At 43.0% G+C, this 18,558-nt stretch overlaps 1 protein-coding gene across 6 annotated transcripts in view; it reads right to left on the bottom strand.

Moving 5' to 3' along the window:
- The window catches only part of TDRD12 (tudor domain containing 12), a 77,656-nt gene that overhangs the window by 20,069 nt on the left and 39,029 nt on the right, over positions 1-18,558 (bottom strand). For all 6 annotated transcript variants that reach the window (XM_019492869.2, XM_059713849.1, XM_059713851.1 and 3 more), the window contains 4 exons: positions 9,373-9,490; positions 5,766-5,905; positions 5,426-5,646; positions 2,880-2,979 (listed from right to left, as the gene is read on the bottom strand). In XM_019492869.2, coding sequence (XP_019348414.2) covers positions 2,880-2,979; positions 5,426-5,646; positions 5,766-5,905; positions 9,373-9,490 — 579 coding nt within the window. The remainder of the gene's footprint in view (positions 1-2,879; positions 2,980-5,425; positions 5,647-5,765; positions 5,906-9,372; positions 9,491-18,558) is intronic.

The following is an 18,558-nucleotide window of genomic DNA, read 5'->3' as shown; positions in this document are numbered from 1 at the left end:
TCAAATAGCTAAACATTAATTTATCACTACAGCCTTGAGAGCCTGGCAAATTTTAGCCACAGATTAGAGAGGGGATCAGACACCTAGTTTAACTGAGCTGTCCCAGGTCACAGAAGTCAAATAAATATCTGAATATTCATACAGAGTAGAGTCAAAATGTCTGACAACAATTTGTAGGTTACTGTTTTACAACATGCTTATTGAATGAGAGCCAAAGAAATTAATTTGAACTGTATCATTCCATTTAGATCTATCCTCCAATGCCTTAAGAACAAGGCAACTGAATTTTAAACCTCTGAAGAGCTGAATACAGAGGGCAAAGGTAATTTTTTTCAGCATAACCAAAAAAAACTTAGGTAGATAAGCAAAGCCAAGAGCCTCATTTTTGTAGGAAGCTGTGCCACCATATTTAACCATTTGAATAACTTGTAAAATATTTGCTTTACAGCTCTTCTGAGAGTTTGTATACCCTACATAGAATAATTTCTCCCATCCATTCAGGTATACATAAAATGGTTACATAAATGAAAAGGTAAGCAGTGAAGTAGCAAAAGTTCCCATGTATCTGATCTATCTTTCTGTTTGAGAGGTCTTTTGAGGGGCTGTGGGAATCGGTTTATGGGAGTGACTTACATAACTGATTTCCCACGATTCATAGATGTTAGGGTCGGAAGGGACCTCAATAGATCATCGAGTCCGACCCCCTGCACTGGCAGGAAAGAGTGCTGGGTTCAGATGACCCCAGCCAGATGACCATCTAACCTCCTCTTGAAGACCCCCAGGGTAGGGGAGAGCACCATCTCCCTTGGGAGCCCATTCCAGACTTTGGCCACTCTAATTGTAAAGAAGTTCTTCCTAATGTCCAATCTAAATCTGCTCTCTGCTAGCTTATGGCCATTATTTCTTGTGACCCCCCAGGAGCGCCTTGGTGAATAAATACTCACCAATTCCCTTCTGTGCCCCTGTGATGAACTTATAGGCAGCCACAAGGTCACCTCTCAACCTTCTCTTGTGGAGGCTGAAGAGGTCCAGGTGCCCCAGTCTCTCCTCATAGGGCTTGGCCTGCAAGCCCTTGACCATACGAGTGGCCCTTCTCTCGACCCTCTCCAGGTTTATCCACATCCCTCTTGAAGTGCGGCACCCAAAATTGCACGCACTATTCCAACTACGGTCTGACCAGCACCCGATAGAGGGGAAGTATCACCTCCTTGACTCTGTTTGTCATGCACCTGCTGATGAATGATAAAGTGCCATTAGCTTTTCTGATGACTTCGTCACACTGACGACTCATGTTCATCTTGGAGTCTGCAAGGATGCCAAAATCCCTTTCTGTTTCCATGCTACCAAGCAGGTCACTTCCTAGGCAGCAGGTGTGCTGGACATTTTTCCTCCTTACGTGCAGCACTTTGCATTTCTCCTTGTTAAATCGCATGCTATTGTTTTCTGCCCATTTGTCCAACCTGTCTAGGTCTGCCTGTAGTTGTTCCCTGCCCTCCAATGTGTCCACTTCTCCCCGCAGTTTTGTATCATCCGCAAACTCGGACAGAATACACTTCACTCCTGCGTCCAAGTCGCTGATGAAGACATTGAAGAGTATAGGTCCAAGAACTGAGCCCTGCGGGACCCCACTGCCCACGTCCTTCCAGGTCAATACTGACCCATCCACTACTACTCTCTGGGTATGACCCTCTAGCCAGTTTGCCATGAGGCATGGTTCAATTTCTCTGAGTGAGTGATTATCTGCTGCAATAACAGTAATCTAAATCATCATAAAAACTCTCTCATTAATTTTTTGCATGGAGAACTGAGGAAGTTGCGTTACATTTAGTGCAGAAAGACTAAATCCTCAGGCAAAAACTAATACAACAAAGACCATGAGGAATCAAGTTTCTTTTACTGGCCAGTGAAGAGCTTCACTGAGTAAATATTGGCTACTTACAGATACAGGAACCCCCCCCCCCCCCCCCCAGTGCTTTACTTACAGCTCAGCACTCCCCCCACAACAAGCAAAATGCATACTCCAAAAGAGGTGTTGCATCAGATTGACCTGACCAGCCCACCATGTGTGTAGATCACACGCTTCAGCAGGGCTTTTTGGCACTTTTATCTAATAGCTGGAATCAATCAACTATTAGATAAAAATGCCAAAAAGCCCCGCTGAAGCACGTGATCTACACAAATGTTGGGCAAGCTGGGTCAAACTGTTGCAATTCCTCTTCCGGTAAAGTGGTTGTTTTTTTGTTTTTTTCCGCGTCTGTCAGTGGTCACTGAGTGCTGGCCAAGAGGCAGAAGTGACAGGAACCAACAACAGCATAGCATCAGGAGTGCATTGTAGGACTCCTGCTTCCTTTACACAACACAGCAAGAAAGGAGGTCTCATCAGCCACAAAACAGCCTTAAGCAAAGGAGACCTGAGCCAGCTGTCTCATTAAAAATCTTCTATTGATATATAAGGGCCATAGATGAGCATGAAGGACACTTGAAAGATCTAATGTCACTTCAAGCCATGCATTACAACAGGGAATCCTCCATGCTGTTCATTCCTGCTGCAGCTCCTACAGATGAGGAAGATGTACCATATCTAACTAACTGATAAAGTTGATTATATTGACTGTGAGATGATCCTAAAACAGAGAACATTTTTGCATCCATCTTTTGTAAACTTCGTTGTAAAGAGAAACGATCACTTTCACTTTCCTGACCGAAAGCAAGCAGTCCGCTAGAAAAGAGCAGAAAGGAAAATGGGTCGTTCCAAGGGCTCAAAATGTATGTTATTCTACTGATATTATGAACTGACAATCATATTATACCAGAATGATTGCTAGCAATCAGACTGGCGCATTAGCCATTAAAAACAAGACAAAAGTCTAGTAACTTACTGTGACATATCCAGCCGTTGATCTAATTTGATCTGAAGACTTTGGAGGGAAATCTATTTGTAAATTAACTTGATGCCGATCTGGACATATCCTCATATCCCTGCATATTTATAACACAACGAAGGAGGAGAAGGCTTAACAAGGATAAACAAAGCCAATTCCATCCTCCCCCCTGAATTTTTAAGACAGCAAACTGAAGTGCTTTTTGACCATAGAGTCATCTGTCAATTTCAGGAGAACTAGTAGGTGAAAGATTAACAAGAATTTATGAGCATAAATTTCAGAAGCTAAATCAAGAAACTATTAGAAAAAAATCCTATTCTTAAATTAACAGCTGTTCATGGGAAGAATATTCTATTTTATTACGAAGTATGTGAAACTCAACAGCAGCATTGGGGAATTCAGAACTGAGGATTATTTGCTTATATCCTGATAGCACCTAACAGGCCACAATAAGTGTTTGGCTATAACCCAGTTACTGATATGACTACAGTATAATGGAGATATACCCAAGCTGATTTCATAAAACTTAGTTCAGGTACTGGCAATAGACTATATCCGGTAGCACAAAGCTCAATATAAAACTAGTCTCTCAATTACCCAGATTCTCACGAAGATCTTGCAGCCCACGCTGATTTCCATATTCTCACAACAAGACTATCACCTGCAACCAAACTAGCTGGTTTAAAGCTAGTTCAGGTGCATCCACACTAAACTACAAATACGGCAGAGATGTGGAAAAGGGTATGAAATGGTGACTTTGGATAATGAGAATGCGGAAGACTCTATGGCCTAAATCCCCTTCCAGTCCTATGTTTGTATATACCTATATTGCCAGCGTAGTCACAAGCTACATAACTAAGAGCTGGGACACAACTGGACGAACCATTCATTAACACATGTGCATATTAAATTCTCTACCATAGCTAGAAGGAAGCAGACATTTATTGTTATAAATTTGGTTTACTTTAAGCAAAAGATTAGAAGAATAAGTCATTTCAATATACCCGCCAAGGAATTTTTGATATCAAGTCTCAAAATTACATTTGTGATGAGTATTCTGATTTATGAAATATCATAACTAGGGACCTACTCAAATCGCAATTTTCACAGAAACTGTGAAAAACGGCAGTTCCCATGATTCTGCACAGAATTGCTGGGGGAAAGATAGCTTACTAAAAATAAAACACTGCAGAGGACCACTGTGGCCCAGCCTCTCAGTCCACAGGGGGTGAAGGGGGAAGGAGCTGCCAGCACAAAGGGAAGCAGCCAAGATGGTGGCCAACCTCCACCGCTGATTGGCATATTCACATGAAGGGCAGCCTTCTCTACCAATCAGTGATGACGGGCAGGGCCACCAGATCCCCTTGGACAATCAGCAGTGGTGAGGAGGAAAGGGTGGGGGAAGAGACACCATGAAAAGATTGAAAAAATGGCAACCAGCGCCACAATCAGCCTGCAAAATTGCCCAGCTGCCACCTCAATTTGGGTAGGTCCCTAATCATAACAGAAATCCATAGTGTAAAATTAGCACTATGCTAGGGAAAATACTACACAGAGACAATTGAAATGAAAGAAAATTTAGTCCCCATTTTCCTCATACCAATGCTTAAAAAATAAGTTATCACACTTACTCGAATCCAAGACGACTCAAAGTTAAAGACAAGTCCCCAATAAACAGATTATATGCATGGAAATTTCACATAGAGAATTTAATTACTAGTGAGCTGGCTTAAATGAATCCCTCCCATCACTGCGATGGGGAATGGTACAGCAATAAGGGGGGAGCATATGGTCTGCCTCTATGCCACTTGCCCCACCACACCTGTGTCAATCAGAACCTATACCCCTGCTGCCTGCCTTCCCCCTCCCAACAATGTTTGTCCCCCTCCCTCAGTCTGCCCACTTCCTACTCCCCATTGCCTTTCCCCTTGCCATCACATACCCAATGTAGCAGCTCTGACTCTGGTCCAGGGCATGGAGCACAAGGTGCCCGGCCCCAGCCAAATAGTAGTGATGGCAACAGGCACCTTTGGCTCTGGGCTCTGGTTAAGGCCAGAACTGAAGCACCTCTGCCACTGCTGCAGTCTCCCTTGCATTCCCCTGGGCCACACACTGCACACTCCGCAAGTGTGCCCTCTGGGTTGCACACTGCATTGTCCCTGCAACATTTCCCCCTCCACCACATGACTAACCCAGCTGTGGCCAGGCAACTGTGGCAATGGCAGCTCCAGTATTCAAATCCAAGATGAGGCTCTCACCTCCTATGCTGAACTAATAAAAATCACCTCTTATTTTTGAGTAAATATGGTACCTACTTGAAAGGAGATTACTATGCGGCGCCTTCAATATCGAAGGGAAACCAACAAGAGACCTGCCGCATTATTAAAAACCTGCTATCTTAGGGAGGCATAACAACAGTTTTCCTCAAATATTAAACAACATTTGTCAAAATTTTGGGGGAAAAAAGCCATTACTCAAAGCAAATAGCTCTTTGCACAAGTTATTTTAAGTAGTCTGCTAGAATAGATTATGCATTTTCTTACTTGCAAACCCCAAGTGTTTTAAGATAACGACAAAGAGGCCTTGCTAGTTTCATATCTTCTTTAGCTTTGAGCACTCCAGCTGCAAAGTCACTCAATTCTGGTGGAATTTTAGCATCTGTGTGTTCCAAGTAATGCAGCACACCAACTGCGTGGCATCCATTTCTTTCAGTCAGCAACAAGATCGATTTTGCTTTTGTAAATTTGTCATCTTTCAAAGAACTCTTCAGAAAAAGGAAAGAATATTTTTGTTTTTAAAATGTCGTCCACTAAGTATGCGGCAACATATTAGTAATTAAACGTTAACCAGCAGAACTAAAACATCTTGAGAGTTAAATCAAACCTTTTCTATGCCACTTCGAAAGTTATCAGCCATGCTGTGTAAGCGTGTACCAAAGACACTTGGAGAGGACGGAAAACTGAAATGTACCACACAAGTTGCATCAGTAATTCCCAAGTATTTCATGCAGTCATCAGTTAAAACTGGAAGAGAAAGCAAGCCACAATACATCATATGTACATATTACAAAGTATTTTTCTGGTGGACTAAAAGACAAAAGATCCAGCTGAGGCATGTCCCACAAAGAAGTTATAATTTGAACGTTATCATTTTGATGCTGTGTTGTGTAAAAATATCAGGAGGTAAATGCCCTGGAGAGAAAATAACTATTTAGACAATGTTGGCAAAAATACAAACAAATATAAACTGGCCATGAATAAATTTAGGGTGGATATTCAAAAAAGTTTCTATTCATTAGAGCAGTCGGATTTTGAAACAGCTTTCTAACAAAAGCAAAAAAGTGGCTCCTTAAAAAAAGACAAAAAGCAGCAGCAGCTTGATACATTTATTAAAGGAATTCTATAATATGGTTGCCTGCAATAATGGGGGACTAGACGCTATGGCTCAAGGGATTTCTTTTATTCTTTTGCATATTCACTCCCCTCCCAAAACTGTGCCACTTTGGCAATACATTTGGAAGTCCAACCTTCCTTTTGCTGGAATATTTTCTTACAAAGCCAAAAATCAAAGGAGTTTTGTTACTGCTCATCTCATGCTTGTTGATACTTTATGTACCTCAACTTATTTTTGTAACCTCCTTCTACATGAATGGAATAGTGTCTTGAGTTTTCTGGGAAACGTATTATGGTCTCAGAAGCTGCTTTGAACTTGACAGCTAAGCTTAAAAATGGGACTCTTTCTTGATCATTTTCCCTAATGAACTCCCTGGAATAAAAACACAGATAAACTAAAAGCTTGATAGAATAAGGAATTTCTTTGCAGATGCTGAAAGAAATTCCAGATTTTGATGGTAGGAATTCCAAGACTGCAAAGAAACTACCTGGATATTTGTACCCTTTAAAAATAAATATATATATAAATAAAACCACCCACCCACACACTCCCCACAAGGTGTAGTATTTTCCCTTATCATGATCTTTGAAATCTAGCCAAAGGAGAATCTGTTATTTTCCCTAGTTGAGACCATTCTCCCTTGTATTTTTAGGGAGAGCAAGATAAATTATTTCCCAAGTCCTGTATTTGGAAAAGCATCTATTTTCCAGGTTTACAAAACTCTGGCAACTGAGCAGCTCATTTGACTTCAAGTTTACATAAAACCTGTTCAAGGAAGAAATACCTGACCATTTCAGGCAAGTGAGTTTTAATCACGAGTGTTTTCAAGGCACTACTAAATGTAGATATGCTCATTTCATTGTGAAGGTAAACATTTGGAAAACAAGTTCTGTGATCTAAGTGAAGGTCATATTAAAAAAGGAGGTTGTTGAGAAACACAAAAAGAAAGCAGCCCTTCAGGTCTACATAGGATAGAAAGCTATATGCACCAAGAGGAATTCCTGATTCTGATACTAGTGATTCCAAAGTGGTTTGTGAGAAACTGCTCTTTGCAGTTAACAGATCAGCACTGCTGGAAGAGCCCACTGATTTGTGACAGATGCACTAACAGCTACTCAACAATTAAAGCTCCCCTAACCTGTACCACTGACAGAGGATTGAAGAACATAGTTATTGGTATTCTGACCTAAGGTCTACTTTCTTTTTGCATTTCTGGACAACCTCTTGTATCTTCATTTGAGGTGAAGACAGAAGCGACAATTTTTGCTTGATATGGCCACAGAAAGCAGTCTACAGCCATGATCAAACGCCCAAGTGCATGGCTGCAGACACCTTCAAACATGGCCAATCAGATGAAAGTGACCCCTTATTCCATGAGGTACCATATGAAAACGTTTCAAAATGCAGTGTCTTTTGTAACTTGTTTCTGTGGAGCTCCCAGCCTGTTGCTGTTTTCAGAATGAGAGGGAAAGGGGAGCAGAGGCAGTTCAGTCTGTTTTGTTCGGCTCTCCCTCCCCCAAGGGTGAAGCAGGTGTATTAAAACACCCCTCAAATTGGGAGGCTCCAATTCACCCGTGCCACCATTCAGCACCAGCTGGGTAGCCCTAAGAATGAGCTCCCTCCACTGCCTTTCCCCACTCCCGTTGTGAAAACAGAGCACTGGCAAAGCCATGGCCACTGCTATGGGAACCTGGCTGCAAGCTCCCAGGGGGCAGCTAGATTCCCCTCCCCCCCTAGAACCAACAGTGAACTTCTGTTTGGTCTGGGGTAACACTGTAAAATCAGAATGGTCTGCAGAAAAACATTCCGAGTTACAGCTGGGAGCTCACTTCTCCCTGCACCTTACATCTTCACTTATATCACAGAACGCCTGATGTGTTTTTAGTGTTATTTTTATTTTTGGTTCCAAAAAACATTTAGGGTGTTCTATATTGTTATTGGTTCCAGAAAGAAGTTGAAGTTATATGCATCTCTTGTGTAGAAGATTGGAGATAACACTGTTGGACCCTAAGTCGGGTACTAGAAACTGAGCTCCAGGCTGAGTCAAAATAGCCAGCGATAAGACCAAGTAGCAAAATAAACTGATTCACTTTTAAACTAGTCTTACATGGCACTGGAAGCCTACATACACAGATACATTACTGAGCATGGAGGTAAATTAACTGTACTGAAGAAACGGAACAAGGACTTGTCAAGTAACCAGGCTCTTGCTTTTAATGTGTTGCCTTTTAATGAAGTCATAACTACGGAAAGTAAGTCTGAGGTTTTAACAGCCAAAATATAATATTAACCTATGGCCTGAAAAGCTACAGGTGAAAAATTAAGGAGCAAAGAAGTTTTGTTTTGATTTTTTTTGAACAGGTGGCAAGTTGTCTTTTATTCCTTTTTTAATTATTGAAATATATGATGCATTATCAACAACCTTGATATTTATTTAGATTTATATCCTACCCTATCAAAAGGCTCAGACGATAAATCTAGCATCCTGGATTTTAATCTTTAATTCGAAGAGCATCCCAGGATTATGAGAATTTACTCTCATTTCTTCACTGAACTATCTACTTACCTAACTATATTCTGTTAAGATGTACTGTTCTTTTTGTTTGGTTACTCTCTAATTCTGCTAGAAACATATAGAAGTTCTAGTCTAATAAAGATTCTCAGAGACACATTTGCATTTAATATTGCTGCCTTCAAGTCTTTCAGGGGCTAAAATATAACTGGTTTGCACTAGGCACCAGCAAATTTTACATCAGTTTTGTACACCAATTTAAGTTGCACTAGGATCCAGGGTGGAGACAAACACCAGTCTCTCTGGTAGCTACTAGGCTAAATACTATTACAGCTCATCAACCTTAGGTGGCAGCAGAGCAAGTAATATGCTACTTGTATTGAGAAAATTGTTACCCAAAGGTAGCTATTGACACAGCACCTACACTGGTGTATTCTTACTGCAGTTTTCCCTGGGAAACTGTTCATGGTTTCTACTCTGTGTTTACTCTTCATTAACAATAGTGTAAATACGCTATATAGGCTAAAAGCAATAACAGATTGCTGCTTAGAATCAGCTTCTTAAAAACGAAAGGAAAGCACTTACCTAACACAACGTGAGTGCCAGGACTAAATTTCTTTCTCCATTGCTCTTCAACGTATTTGAAATGATACTCAATTTCCTTGTGTATTTTTAAGCAAAATATTGCATTGCTCTCCACTACCTGAAACACAAGAGTTGTCTCTCCAGTAAACAGTAAAGAAATAAAATATGATTATACTAATTATTACTGCAGCTTAAAGTCCTATGAAGTCTTGTTCAAGTGATACATCATTATAAACTTATTTGGTTTATGTGAAGAAGGGATACCCAAAAAACCATTCATTTAGACGTAATTCTATGTAATCGCACTTAATTTACTTTGATGAACATTATCTATACAATATTCCAGGCATTAAAAGGACTTCGCTAACAAACATTTTAACATTATCTAACAAAGTTAACATTTTCAGTGGTTGGGTATTCCAGCTATGCCACGGAACACTTATGAGAGGTATCCCATATATTTTTAAAGGATCTTATTTATAATTATCCATTATACTTTCCTTACTCTTGAGTAAAATGCACAGGGCTGGTGTATTTTCCACATTTCTATATTAAAAAAACCCCAAAATGTAGTGTCAAGCAACTGCATCTAGGCCATATGAATTAGGAATAGGGACCTCTTCAAACAGCTTTTCCATTTTTTTTTAAGTTATTCTTACCTATCATTTCAATCTTTGAATTTAGTTTCACCATTTTTGTTAATAATTAAAGTATCATTACTTGATTAAAATATGTGGTAGCAGGAAAGCTTGAAGCAAACAATGATAAAGACTGTGAAATAAACATTTAATTGAAATACCACAGACTGAAATGTAATTTTATCATTCTGGAAGGTTAAAAGCCAGTTTAGACCTCCTATTGTATTAAAAGGTAAAGACTGGATTTAAGTAATTCAGTTCCTTAAGTGTTCTCCTGTTGCTACATTGCTTGCTTTGAGCAAGGTAATTTATTTTCAAATATAACAGATTTACAAAGGCAAGCAATAGCAGACTATGTTGGATTTGGGGAAAAATGAACTGCAAGGACTTTTCAAGAAGGACAAACAACTAGTTGCTATATGAAGTTTTGAAATGTAAACCTTTTGCTGGATCTCAGAAAGGAACATCATAATACATGCAAGTACCCTTCAACATCAACTATTGTTATCCATCCTTCTTTGGAATAGGAATTATATACATGAAGTATGCATTAGGAATGTATCTATAAAAAGAATATTATGGCTGTCTAGTCAAGCACTAAGACCATGTATTATGATGTTCCTTTCTAAGATTCAGTAGAAGTTTTACATTAAAAAAATAACAATTAAGACTGCCCTTTAATTCAACAACCTGGTGCATGTAGCTTCTTGATAGTCTTTAACTACATAATCATGTAGTATTTGTACCTGGCCACTGTCTTATTCACTGCCCAGAAGGCATGGAGATCACAGAGTAGATAAATGGATATAAAAAGTAACATTCAATATTCAAATATTTGGCCCCATACTAAGAGTACAAAATGTTCATTTCAGAGAAACTTACACTGGTGCATAGTACAGGGTACATTTACCCCAAAGTTGTAACAGACATGATGTACTACTAAGGATACTTCACAGGAGCTGCAGTTCTTACCAAGACAAACCAACTTAACATCTGAGGTAGACAATACAGCACGCACTGGAAGTTTACTGGGGCCAAGACACCTTGAAATCTGGGACTATTACTTTTGTTGGTTACATAGCAGTTAAAAAAAATTATCAAGGCTTCTCATGCAACACCAGTCCTCAAAAATTCCTAGAAAACAGTAATATTGGTCTTCTCCCGATTATGACACTTTAGCACTCGCACACACTTTTTACTACTCAGTGGTTCGACTGTTCAACCTGTACTAAGGCTACTTCTATGTCAGCTACTGGCCTGTCCCTCCTTGCAGACTAGTATTCCATGGACTAGAGAGGCAGAGAAAAATCTCAGAGAAAGCACATGCTATATCTTTCACAATTACTCTTTATTGTTCCCTAGGGCCTTTGGGAGAATGAGGATGCCATGCAAACCAATACAGGTGGTACAGTTTGATAAAAGTGCACTTTGTGCACTGAAGGTACTGGATAAAGGAAAGAAGCTCATACTGATGGGAAAGTGCTGCTGACTTGAGATGACCATAAATGATATCAGAATTTCAAAGTGGCTACATTTCAAGAGTTCTAAGCAGTACTGCCCCCAGAGATATGGAAACAGATTATCAGCATGAGAATTCTCATCTATAGAAAAGCTCATGTCAACAATCATCTGGAAACTAGCAAAGCCTAACTGATACTGGTTCATGACCAACCACTTTGGCATGGGTAAATAAATTCCTGGAAATTCTGTGTATTTGGTATGTACTGCCATGAAGAAATTGTTGGTACAGGCAGTCCTCAGGACAATATTGAAAGATCTGCACACACAGGTTTCCAGAATTATGAAGGCAATTAACACCACCCATGTCTCCACTATATGTCCCCCCTCCCCCTTCCCAACCATGCATTCAGGTACAAACAAAGGAAGGACTTCTCCATTAGTTGCAAGAAGTGGTAAACCAAAAGCTTGACTTAAATCGCAATCAAATGGTGTGGAAAGATATACAGACCACAGTATTCAAGAACTTAAATATCTGTCATAATGAGGAGGTGGAGGGCAGGTTGCTTGCAGAACAGCCCCACTAATCCAAACAGGGCAAGCATTCTCTGGTTCTGTGTGATCCTGCGTAGCCAATTTTGCCTCAGCCAATGAAACTTTATATACAACATCTGGCTCCAAATATGGGCTTAAAAGCTGTCACATGAATGTAGAGTATGTCTTTGTAAGAATGAAGGCCAGATGGAAGTCCTTAAGGAAGACTCAATGTCAGAAAGCTACATGACAAGCAAGGTGAAGGCCAGCTGTTTTGTATATTTGCAAAGCATAATAGTAAGAGCTCTTAGGAGATGCATGAGATGTGGAGCAAGAGACACTGACCATCAAGGGTTTCAGCTACCTTCTACAAACACCTAGAATAGCCCTGACACAGAAGCCTTTTGAGAAATGGCATGGAGGAGGTCATGCAACATCTCACATGCCTATGGATGTTGGTATGTGCGAATGAACAAGTGTTCTGAAAGTGAGTATATACTTTTCCTTCTAATTTATTGAACAGAACATGAAGCATTTTAAAATTAAAGGAACACCTTTGCTAGAGTGGTAGTTCTCTTGGACTGAAGCTGTTCATACTGTGCAGCTACCTGCTATCCCAGAAAGGGTGCAGAATCCACTTATAGGAAAATCTCAAGGCTGACATACTAATGACTAGTCTCAAGGAGTGTGTTATGGTAATCCAGCTTGCCACTGCTGATATTGTACCTCTCCCACTCCTCCACCAGAGCCTGGGATATCTCCACTGCAAGCCAGAAGACTTGCTCCAGGTTTTGTAGTTTTTGGACACATCTCCTGGATGTCCCCAGCAACCTGGGCACACACTTTGACACAATGACAATTTCCTACAACCTCAACCCACCTGAGGATGCTACCAACTCTCCTTAACAGGCAGATTCTACTTCTTGTAGCCTTTCACTGTGTATTAAAGCACACCTTGCTGCCTCTTAGGAATTACTGTTCCATCCTCCACAAAAGATGCGTCTTCAATACATTTCTTATTTCTATCATGATGTTGCTATGTTTTGTCCCCATTTTGGGCAAATCACCACAATGGGAAGTAACAGGATACCCTGGATAACTAAAGGGCCTGAACCAGGCTCCCTATGCCTCCCTTGCTTGACATTATTTCATTCTTTTTAGGGAATTTTTTTTTTTTTGGGAGGGGGGGGGAGGAATTAATACAGAGTCACTAAAGACTTTGTGAAGTGCCTTCTCTGGCATTTTAAAGAACGTAAAATAAGTGCAAAAACACAAGTTGGTGCAGGATAACTGCCATTTCCATAATTGCACGTATTTTCCAGTCATCTCTGTAACTCTCAATATGTTCAGATATTTAGGAACACCTAGTTCAGGGGTGGGCAATTATTTTGGGCGGAGGGCCACTTACCCAGTTTTAGCAAGCTGTCAAGGGCCCTATGGGTAGCCCCGCCCCTTGACAGGTGCCCCGCCCCCTGGCCACTATCTTGGGACCAATGCCCCAACGTTTTGGGACCAATGTCTCAGGGCCAGCGCAGTGGGCCCCAGAGCAGAGCGCAGGCTGGCAGGGGTCTGCAGAGCTGGGCTGGGTTGCACCAGCAGGGAGAGGGGGGAGCTGGACTGGCTCCATATAGCTCCTACCAGCCGGGACCCCTGTACTCCTGCCACCCCACCAGCGCTGGCCCCAGGACACCTGGGGAGACGATCCCGATGCGAGGAAAAAAAAGAGGGAAAAGGGGCCAGGAGGCTTCCTTGGCTGGCCAGAGAAATCCAGGGCAGCCTGCTGACTAAAAGGGGAGCATATAAAAAGTGGAAACGGGGAGAGATTACCAAAGAGGAGTATACCTCCTCTGCTCGCACTTGTAGGGAGGCAGTTAGATGGGCCAAAGCTACCATGGAGCTGAGGATGGCATCCCAAGTAAAGGATAACAAAAAAAAATTTTTTTAGATATACAGAGAGTAAGAGGAAGGCCCAGGGTGGAATAGGACCCCTACTAAACGGGCAGAAGCAATTGGTGACAGACAGGGGGGACACGGCTGAACTCAACGAGTTCTTTGCCTCAGTGTTCCTAAGTGAGGGGCAGAACAAGGCTCTCACTGGGATTGTAGAGAGGCAGCAGCAGCAAGGCACCAGACTTCCATGCGTAGACCCTGAGATGGTACAGAGTCACTTGGAGGAACTGGATGCCTTTAAGTCGGCAGGCCCGGATGAGCTCCATCCGAGGGTACTGAAGGCACTGGCTGATGTCAATGCACAGCCACTGGCAGTAATATTTGAACACTAGTGGCGCACGGGCCAGGTCTCGGAGGACTGGAAAAGGGCCAATGTGGTCCCCATTTTCAAGAAGGGAAGGAGGACCCGGGCAACTATAGGCCAGTCAGTCTCACCTCCATCCTTGGCAAAGTCATTGAAAAAATTATGAAGGCTCACATTTGCGAGAGCCCAGCAGGACAAATTATGCTGAAGGGAAACCAGCACGGGTTCATAGCAGGTAGATCATGCCTGACTAATCTAGTCTCTTTTTATGACCAGGTTACAAAACGCCTGGACACAGGAGTAGGGGTTGACGTCGTTTACTTAGACTTCAGGAAGGCCTTCGATACGGTATCCCACACCATACTGGTGAACGAGTTAAGAGGCTGTGACTTGGATGACTACACAGTCCGGTGGGTGGCGAATTGGCTAGAGGGTCGCACCCAGACAGTCGTGGTGGATGGGTCGGTATCGACCTGGAAGTGTGTGGGCAGTGGAGTCCCGCAGGGCTCGGTCCTAGGACCGATACTCTTCAATGTCTTCATCAGCGACTCGGACGAGGGAGTGAAGTGTACTCTGCTCAAGTTTGCAGATGACACAAAACGGTGGGGAGAAGTGGACACAGCGGAGGGCAGGGAACAACTACAAGCAGATCTGGACAGGTTGGACAAATGGACAGAAAACAACAGAATGCAGTTCAACAAGGAGAAATGTAAAGTGCTGCACCTAGGGAGGAAAAATGTCCAACATACCTACTGCCTAGGAAATGACCTGCTTGGTGGCACGGAAGCGGAAAGAGATCTTGGAGTCCTAGTGGACTCCAAGATGAACGAGTCAGTGTGACGAAGCCTTCAGAAAAGCTAATAGCACTTTATCGTGCATCAGCAGATGCATGACGAACAGATCCAAGGAGGTGATACTTCCCCTCTACTGGGCACTGGTCAGACCACAGTTGGAATACTGCGTGCAGTTTTGGGCGCCACACTTCAAGAGGGATGTGGATAACTTGGAGAGGGTCGAGAGAAGGGCCACTCGTACGGTCAAGGGCTTGCAGGCCAAGCCCTATGAGGAGAGACTGGGGCACCTGGACCTCTTCAGCCTCCACAAGAGAAGGTTGAGAGGTGACCTTGTGGCTGCCTATAAATTCATCACGGGGGCACAGAAGGGAATTGGTGAGGTTTTATTCACCAAGGCGCCCCCCCGGGGTTACAAGAAATAATGGCCACAAGCTAGCAGAGAGCAGATTTAGACTGGACATTAGGAAGAACTTCTTCACAGTTAGAGTGGCCAAGGTCTGGAATGGGCTCCCAAGGGAGGTGGTGCTCTCCCCTACCCTGGGGGTCTTCAAGAGGAGGTTAGATAGGCATCTAGCTGGGGTCATCTGAACCCAGCACTCTTTCCTGCCTATGCAGGGGGTCGGATTCAATGATCTATTGAGGTCCCTTCCAACCCTAGCATCTATGAATCTATGAACCAGTGTGGGCCCCACACACCCACTCACTCCCTCCCAGTGCCCCCTAACCCCGGTACAGGCAGGGGACAATGTGCAGCTCCAACCCCCTGCTCTGAGGCAGGGAACAAGCTGGTGCTGAGTGCCGGGAAAAGCGGCCCCTCCCCTGCCCAGTGTTCCCTGCTGCAGTCACTCACAGCCTACGTGGGGATGTCCTGAGCAGGCACAGGCACCCCCACATGGACTGCAAGCGACTGCAGTGTGGGGTGCTGGGCACGGAGCGGAAGAGGGGCTTGTAACCCAGCCCTGCTGCCAGCCTGGACCCTGTGCCAGCTCCAAGATCACCAGTCGGCAGCAGCAGCTGCGGCGCCCCCAACTTGCCGCACTGGGCAGTGTTTGCTGCCACCGCCGCCTCTGGGGTGCCCAGCACGTGACCTACAGATGGGCAGCAGCAGCAGCAAACATTGCCTGGTGTGGCAAGCAGGGAGGCCACAGATGCTGCCAAAGTGCGCAGCCCCAACAGACGAGCCCAGAGCCAGCGTGGGGCCCAGGCTGGCAGTGGGGGCGGGTTACAAGCTGGTGCTGAGCACGGGAAAAGCGGCCCCTTGCCTGCCACCGTGCTGCAGCCACTCGCAGTCCACATAGGGCTGCCCGTGCCTGCTCAGGACATCCCCTGCAGCAGTCCTCCCCTGCCCTTCCCCCACCCCTTACCTGTGTTTCCAGAATAGGTGCAGCCACATGGTCCCAGGCCAGAAGCTCCTGCTGGGGCTTCCAGTTTGGGGGGGGGGGGGGGGGGGGGGGCCCGCGGCTAGGCAGGCCCTGCTGTTGCAGGAGCCTGACAGGATTCCCATTTTTGACAGGAACCAAAGACAGATAAATATTAATTTTCTAAATTTTTTAGGGGCCCCACAGGCTGGATAGACCCACAGGCCATATTTTGCCCGCCCCTGACCTAGTTGGTCTGCTTGACCCAGTAGCAGGACTAGGGTAATGAGAAACTCTTCCAATTTGCCATGCTCTCTAACTGCACCATGCCAAACTAGATCCTAAAATAAAAGAAAGGCTCTTTATACTATGCCAGCATTGCCCATAGATTTCAGAGACTGAAAAAGTATTTGAAACCACATATTTGCTTACATAACAAAGGGGGATTTTGCCTGCATAAGTGAAAGCATTAATAGAGTGTTGTTCAGAGAATCTCCCACACTGCCTTTGAGGCAGTAAAGGGAGTTTTTCTTTTGGTAATCCTAGTATATTGTAGTTTCTTAATATACAAGGATTTACATCAGTTCCTATCTGCATATCTGACAGCCTGTGCTTGCTCAAAGAATCTGCATTGCTGACATTTGGGTTCTAATGCCCCAGGGCCTCCTTTTCTGTATAGACTATACCACTACAGTAATTTGTGATCCTTGACAGGATTGTGATGCAAGGGGACCTTGAAGGCAAGAGAAAATTATTTTACAAGTAGTGTTGTGTGTGAAACTACCAACCACATCACAGCTGGGCTGGAATAGTTGTGTTTCAGTATGACAAGGTGCATGTCATGCGTTGGGCAATCCTCCAGGATGACAGGAAATAGGTCCTAAGAATCTAAGTCTTAGAACAAACCAAAAGGAAATTAACCATTTGTGGCATAGGGGCACTGAAATGCTTAGGGCAGTTTCCAATTTCTTTAACTTAGACTTATCAAATAGAAAAATAAAGTGAAAGTAAAGCATTATAGATCCCATTCAATCATTACAGTAAAATGAACCTCCCTCTACAACTGCAAATATTTCCTTCGGCTTTTCTCAAACAAAAGGTGGGCGATGGTTGGGGATACGGGAATTATCAGGAAAGATGTGCTGCAATACTCCTCTTCCTTGTGCCTCCAGATGACAATGAATAAAAGGATCAAAATAGCTGTTGCAGAAATTCTTTTTCCTTAACTTTCTCCTCTTCAAACACTCTGGAACCTTACAGTGACTTCAGACTAACATTAATAACTACTTCCCTTCTTTTAGGAAGAAGTAGGAGGGAGGCAGTTCAGAGAGAAATGTAAAGTTTAAGTTGCATATGGATGCAGTTACCTGCCAGAAAATAATTTAGGACTGTCAAGGCAGAAGTGAAAACAAGGTAATTCCTCATGCCCAATAATACCGAGCCTGGAAAAAGTGAAGGGTTCTTAGAGTCCATTAAAGTTCTGTACTCCATCCCAAAAACATGGACAAGAGATAGGAGCAGTTTCTATGGAACTTAAAGGACATACAAACTGTGGTGCCCATTTTGGTTTTGAGGTTCTTTTATAGTAAGTAAGCAAGCAAAGATGCTAATATGCACCTTTGCTTTTTTACAGAAACATTATTCTGAAACAGGGAAATTTAGAAATCCTTGGACACATGAACATCTTGTCAGTAACTGCCATGCATATCCAACTGCAAGCCAGGATTCCAGGCAGCCCCAAGAAAGAAAGGAAAAAATCCACTGCAAACGATGCAGAAACAAACACCTTAAAATGTCTACAAGAATGGAAAATAATTAACTTAAAATGTTCATTTTATAGTTTATGTCCATTTAGCATTGACAATGCTTTGGAACATACAAAGATACATGGAGGAATTTTGCACTTAAGTTCCAAAGATGTTACCGTTTTGGCCTTTCAACTCCTTGGCCAACAGGCTTTCTAATTATATTTGATGAATGGGGCCCTGACTGGGGGGGGAGGGTTGTACACAAGCTGGGAACACCAACTGTGGGAGAAAAAAAATTATGGTGTTGGCAATTATTCAGTTGAAAAAAACAGTTTCTACTGAGAAATGAAACCATCAACACTGGACTTGGGGGAGCAGGGTAAAGGTGATCAGGCAAATATA

This window comes from Alligator mississippiensis, chromosome 10 (genome assembly GCF_030867095.1).
Source record: "Alligator mississippiensis isolate rAllMis1 chromosome 10, rAllMis1, whole genome shotgun sequence".
Classification (NCBI taxonomy): Eukaryota; Metazoa; Chordata; order Crocodylia; family Alligatoridae; genus Alligator; species Alligator mississippiensis.
This window is presented reverse-complemented; position numbering and strand designations above follow the sequence as displayed.